The 6,000-nt window shown below is 46.8% G+C and overlaps 1 protein-coding gene across 2 annotated transcripts in view; it reads right to left on the bottom strand.

Moving 5' to 3' along the window:
• The window catches only part of kiaa0930, a 60,358-nt gene that overhangs the window by 3,658 nt on the left and 50,700 nt on the right, over positions 1-6,000 (bottom strand). For both annotated transcript variants that reach the window (XM_062518659.1, XM_062518660.1), the window contains 6 exons: positions 2,746-2,850; positions 2,449-2,526; positions 1,799-1,900; positions 1,022-1,162; positions 500-688; positions 1-160 (listed from right to left, as the gene is read on the bottom strand). The exon at positions 1-160 is cut by the window's left edge and continues 27 nt beyond it. In XM_062518659.1, the coding sequence (XP_062374643.1) occupies positions 1-160; positions 500-688; positions 1,022-1,162; positions 1,799-1,900; positions 2,449-2,526; positions 2,746-2,850 (775 nt within the window). The remainder of the gene's footprint in view (positions 161-499; positions 689-1,021; positions 1,163-1,798; positions 1,901-2,448; positions 2,527-2,745; positions 2,851-6,000) is intronic.

The following is a 6,000-nucleotide window of genomic DNA, read 5'->3' as shown; positions in this document are numbered from 1 at the left end:
CCTCGCTGTCGTTGGCCGAGTGCGACTTCTTCATCTCGGCCAGCGTGCGCGGCAGCTTCCTGCGCAGCGACGGCGAGAAGAAGGAGGGCCGGGTGCGCTCGGGGGTCGGCGGCGTGCTGAACGAGGTCATCTGGCCGGTGGAGAGGGGGGTGGATGGATGCTGTCAGGACATTAGGAAGGTCACGTCACTGTGTCTGCATGTGTGTGTGTGTGTGTGTGTGTGTGTTGTGAACCCACATATACAATAAATTAGTGCGACGGAACTGTGATTTGGGCAATGAGTCATTCTAAGCACTATCTGAGTATGCCTGTGCATTTTGCAAAACCATATACATAGGTCTTGGTGTGTGTGTGTGTGTGTGTGTGTGTGTGTATAAATAAGTGTGTTCCTTTAGTGTTTGGATATATGAATCTTCCCCTGTGTTAAGGTCCAAATAAAAGCATTAAAGTGTGTGTGTGTGTGTGTGTGTGTCTGTGTGTGTGTGTGTGTGGTACTAACCCGCTCGTGCATCGGGGAGTCCTGATCCTCCTCGGTGCCGCAGGGCGACGTGTCTCCGGTGGGCACTCGGCTCACGGCCATCTCCGCGTGACCTTTGCCCTGCGGACCTTTCATCCGCACAAACTCCATGTTGTTGTACTTGTAGAAGCCGAACGACATCTTCTGGGCCATCTTCGCGGCCATGCTCACCTACACACACACACACACATTCCACAGAGACCACATGCGAGAGAGAGAGCTTTATATAGAAGTACTGTGCTGTGCACAGGTCCCCAAAAGACCTATTTTTCGAATGGTGTTTCAAAAAATGAAAATGGATGAAAATGCTTTGAATGGTACATTGTTAAGACTTTGAATACTTTGGTTTGGTTTTGCTTTGGTTCTTTGAAGACTTTGGTTTGAATAAACGTGATAGATTACTCGGTATGTAATCTATCAATCTAAACACAAACAATCACAGAGCAATTGAAGTGAACCAAACTGAAATATGGAGCACAGGAGGTGCAGTGGACAGTGGCGTACCCGGTTGTCGTAGACCTTCCTCAGGGCCTCGTAGCGGATGGAGCCCTGGAAGATGACTCCCTGGAAGGTGTTGCTCTTGTCACTCGCCACTAGCTCCACACACACCATCTCCCCTTCTCCGACCGTCATATCGTTGAACACCTGTGATTTGGTGATTTTTAGAAAACGTTTAATAATTGATAAACAAGTGGCCAAGTAGCAGCGGGGACAATTGCTCTGTCGCTAGTTTTGGAGTTTCACACGGTTATAAACTGGCTGGAGTTGGAATCGGGAGTTGGAGTTTAAAACCGTGTTAAAACTCCAAACTAGCGACAGAGCAATTGACCCAATATGTCTGCATGTCATTCTGCCATTGCATGTTATCAGCATATCCATAACATTTTATTTCCCATCTTCCTCGTCTTCCCTTTCATGGCATCCACGTATCTTTGGCGTCCTCGTTTGACGAGCTAAGCTAAGCTAAGCTAACATCAGTTGAGGCTGAGCGCGCCTAGCCGGTGAGGGCTACCTCATTGATTGGTCATTAGCGTCGAGGCCATTTGACACAGCGGCTACCTGTTTCCCTGCCCGGCTTAATGAGGCTGTGCTGGCAGCATGGACGTCTGTGACCCCCAGCAGGGTCACAATTCATTAGACAAGACAGCCCACTCTAGGCTCCATCAGCTGCATGTCCCAGGGGCCCCATTGGCCGGTTCCCACAGTCAATCAAAATGGACCAGCCTCATTAGCTTGCGTGGGAAGTGAAGGGGGGGAAGGGAGGGAGGAGGCGGGAGGTACCTCTTCAAAGTTGTCGATCATGAAAAAGATGTTGGGGTAGCTCATCTTGGACTCCTCGCCCTTGCTGTCCATGGGGTGTTTGCTGGGGGAGGCAAAGACTTGCTGGAAACAAGAACCACAAGACGCGGTCAGATTGAATGTATGCATGTGCGGTCCTCACATGTGTATTTATGTACACACACACACGCACACACACGCACACACGCACACCCGCACACACACACATGCACACACCTCATGGAGAGTACACATTAAGCATACGCATCTACTGTAGCCTTCTGAGAGGCTCAGGAGATGCTGCCCTACCCAACCCTACATTTAGTACCGTAATTTCCCGACTATTAGCCGCGGCTTATACATTGATTTTGTAAAATGTCTTCAGCTATGAGGTTAATACAGGGGGGCAGTTAATATAGTGTTAATATGGTTTTGTTTCTTTTAACTTGCATAAAACACTGTCCTGCGGCTTATACACAATGCGGCTTATATGCGGGAAATTACTGTAAGGGTGAATCTCCCCATGTTTCACCATCAGTTATGCAAACACCAGCCACCCACTGTAATAGCTAAATATCCAAAATCATGCACACGCTTATTTGATGGCAGTGTGTGATTCAAGTCAGCAGCTTGTTATCTGAGACTAATCGTACCTGAGATTTCTTTTTATGGATGTGAATATCACCTGCGTCGGAACGAGTGCAAACTGCACAGGTGACCACATAGTCCAGCTGGAGAAGGAAACGACAGCAGCAACATTTATATTACTTGTGCATTTAATAAACAACTTCTGTTGTGATAATGTGCTATATAAATAAACTGACATGACCTCTATGTATATTACCAATATATTTAGTGAAGTTGTCAAGTCAAAATAAATGTAGTTTGCACATTAAAAGCTTAATCTACTCTGCAAAAGGAGTCCGTCTGCTGTAGCGGAGTTCTCTAACCTTCTGCAGGATGAGGTTCAGGTAGACGCTCTCCTCCCAGTCAATGTCAGGATCCCCCAGGCCAGGGAGCTTCTTGGAGTCCCTCCTGTAGACCTCCACCTCTACCTGAAGAACAGCAAAGCACAGAGAGACAAAAATGAGTACATATGTCATGTCAGAGATATACTACATCTCCATACAACAGAGAGACCCAAATTAGTACATACGTCTAAGAGACATAATACATCTCCATACAACAATGAGACCCAAATGAGTACATGTCTTAAGAGGCATGCTACATCTCCATACAAAGAAAACCAACACGGATATCATTGTTTCACAAATTTATAGGGGGGAAAAAGACATCACATGGAACACGTGCCTGACAGGTGTTATATTAGTTTGGGAAAGTCACACCAGAGGACATCATAAGCTCACACTCCCATTGCTCAAGTGTGCTATACTTTCTTTTGTCCTTGAAGGGCAAAAGTCATCTTGATTATTGCTTCATGTCGCTCCTAGCTTGAGGTCCTCTCTTCCATCTCTCCCTCTCTCTTTCTCTCTCCCTCTCTTTCTCTCTCTCCCTCTCTCTTTCTCTCTCTCCCTCTCTCTTTCTCTCCCTTGCCATTAGAGATGAACCTGGCACTGGCCCGAGCAGCATGACGGGTTATAACTCACTCAGTGTGTGTCTGGGAGGCATCTGAACCCCTATGAGAGAGACGGCGCAATAAAGACAAAAAACGAGGGAAGAAGACGAGCGAGGAACGAGAGACGGAAAGAGAGACCGAGGCAGCGGATGATCAAGAAAGATGGAATATCTCCCATGCTCTTTGAGTTTTAGGGATGAATCTGTCTCTAGATGATCTGTAACTTTAAAGAAAATATAATTTTTTTGACTGATTTTGATTGATTCATTCCTTTGAGGGGAACCATACATGTGTGTTTACTTTTCTGGTTAACATCCTTTCACTTCCACTAAATTCTGGGTTTTCCACATACACTAGACTGCATACAGCATCAGCTTCCCTTTTTCACGGCACTTTTCCTTCCACTATATCCGTAGGGTGGCTGGTGTTTGCTTAACTGATGGTGAAACATGGGGAGATTCACCCTCGTGGCCTCCACCCATGATGACTAAACGTAGGGTTGCGTAGGGCAGCATCTCCTGGGCCTGATGCTTATGCTTAGTATGCACTCTCCATGGGTGTGTGCATGTGTATACGTTTGTGTATGTGCATGTGCATGTGCATGTGTGTGTGTCTGTGTGTGGGAGAAAGAGAAAGAGAAAGAGAGAGAGAGAGAGAGAGAGAGAGAGAGCATAGGTGTGCGGCCTGTTTCTAATTGACTGTGCTGAACTTCCTGTGAAGGAATGCTTTCTTGTCCTCACTGGTTCACACAAAGGCCATCTCAAACGGCGTGATTCTGAGAGGCAGGGGTTACTATGGCGACACTGTCTGTGTGTGTGTGCGGGTGTGTGTGTGTCCGTGTGTGAGTTCTATGGAAATCCAATTGCCATCTAAGATTCTGTCTGAGAATATTCTATTCTGCAAACCTCGGGGCAAAAAACCCTTCCTGCTCAACCATGCATGGATTCACAACAATGAAATAAAACTAGGTCACCAACTCTTCCCCAGTTTTCAGTGGCTTACACTCAAGCGGACCAAACTCGGACATGATCAACAACTTTAGGGCAAACCAGGTTCGTACATTCAACAACACACATCTGATCCAAACCGTGTTGACCTCACGACTAAGAGAACGAACAGCATTTGGGAAATTTCAGTCAAGTGGACTGCACAGGGAGTCTGTGTGGACCCTGAACTCTTCCCAGCGCACACATGGATGCCCCCCACCCCACTCCCCTGCTTCCCCAGCAACAGCTAGTCCGACTAGCGCTAGGCTAGCGACCGACTGCATACATTATTGAAGCCTCTTTGTGGAGGAGCTCCTCTGCTGTCGTGCTTCCCTCACGCCTGAAGGAGCACAGCACTGGAAACCAGGCTAGCGTAGAGAAGTTAGCCCGTAAAAAAACACACCCAGAGTTTCACATACGGCACGCCAGCAGGCAACCACCAGTGCAACTCAGGTCATTAACTGTGAGTGGTGAAATTGAGCTTTACTGTAGCCAGTAAAGGCACCGACATCCCAGCCCTTGAGATTTTCGAGCAATTACAGGGAGCCCCTGTATGTAAGTAAGACTTGGTTGACTAAATGGGCCAAGGTGAACACAAGCAATAAAGTAACCTGTATAGTAACACATAGTTAGACTTAATGATATAAGACTAGACGTAATAGAGCATCAATATAGCAGTCAGTTTGCACCATAACCCAGTTCCAGAAGGAAGCTGTCCTCAGTGGCCGTGTCACGCTTCCCACTGCCGCCAGACATACATTTTTTGTTAACGCGGAAGATTATGTTATGACACTCTGCAGTGAAATGACAGTGTGTTGTGACAACGGGCTTGAGATGTTCAGGCCTTCTGCGGCGAGTCAGACGGACCTTATGCTGATGTTGTAGCCTACATAAAGGGAGTTTACAGGGTGCTAACTTGTGGCGGTTTACTGGGCAACACTGACAGAGACAGAGTAGAGAGAGACATCCAGCTGCTGAGGGGTGTTCTCATAAAGTTTTAGACCATCTCAATCCATCTCACTCCTTTTTCTCAAAAATTTACAAACTGCATTAAGGTGTTAAGAAATATGAGCATGCCACTCTTAAAACGAATGTGTTGAAGTTGTGTTGTTTTTAACACATCTCTGTCCAGATAGGGACAACACAGTTTGTGTTGTTTACTCTTTTTAAAAAATGTGTTACACAATATGTGTTGAAAGATAGGGACAACACATTCATTTTAAGAGTGTGGGTCTTATGAGAACACACACATCATGTCTGACAGCAGCTAGAGAGGGGAGGAAGGAAGAAGAGAGAATATTAGAACGAGAGGAGACAGAGGGAAAGGGCAAAAGAGAGTGAGAGAAGAATATAACGAAGAAGAGGAAGAGGCCAACAAAGACACAGAAAATGCCAAAGAGGAAGAAGATGGCGAAAAAGAAAAAGACGGAGGAGGAAGAGCTGAGGAGGAGGAGTAATGGGCGTGTAAGCTGGACATCCTCTCTGACAGGCATCAGACTGAGGCCCATCACAGGATGCGCTTGGTTGGTCTGATGCGGTCAGTCGGGCTACCCCCAAATCCTCACCATGACAGGCTCACTCACATAGTATCCGACAGACAGATGGAGAAGGAGACTGGCAGAAAGGATAGAGCGAGAGAAAGA

The sequence above is a fragment of the Sardina pilchardus genome, chromosome 17 (assembly GCF_963854185.1).
Source record: "Sardina pilchardus chromosome 17, fSarPil1.1, whole genome shotgun sequence".
NCBI classification, from domain to species: Eukaryota; Metazoa; Chordata; class Actinopteri; order Clupeiformes; family Clupeidae; genus Sardina; species Sardina pilchardus.
Note: the sequence above shows the minus strand (reverse complement) of the source record. Positions and strands in the feature narration are given on the sequence as shown.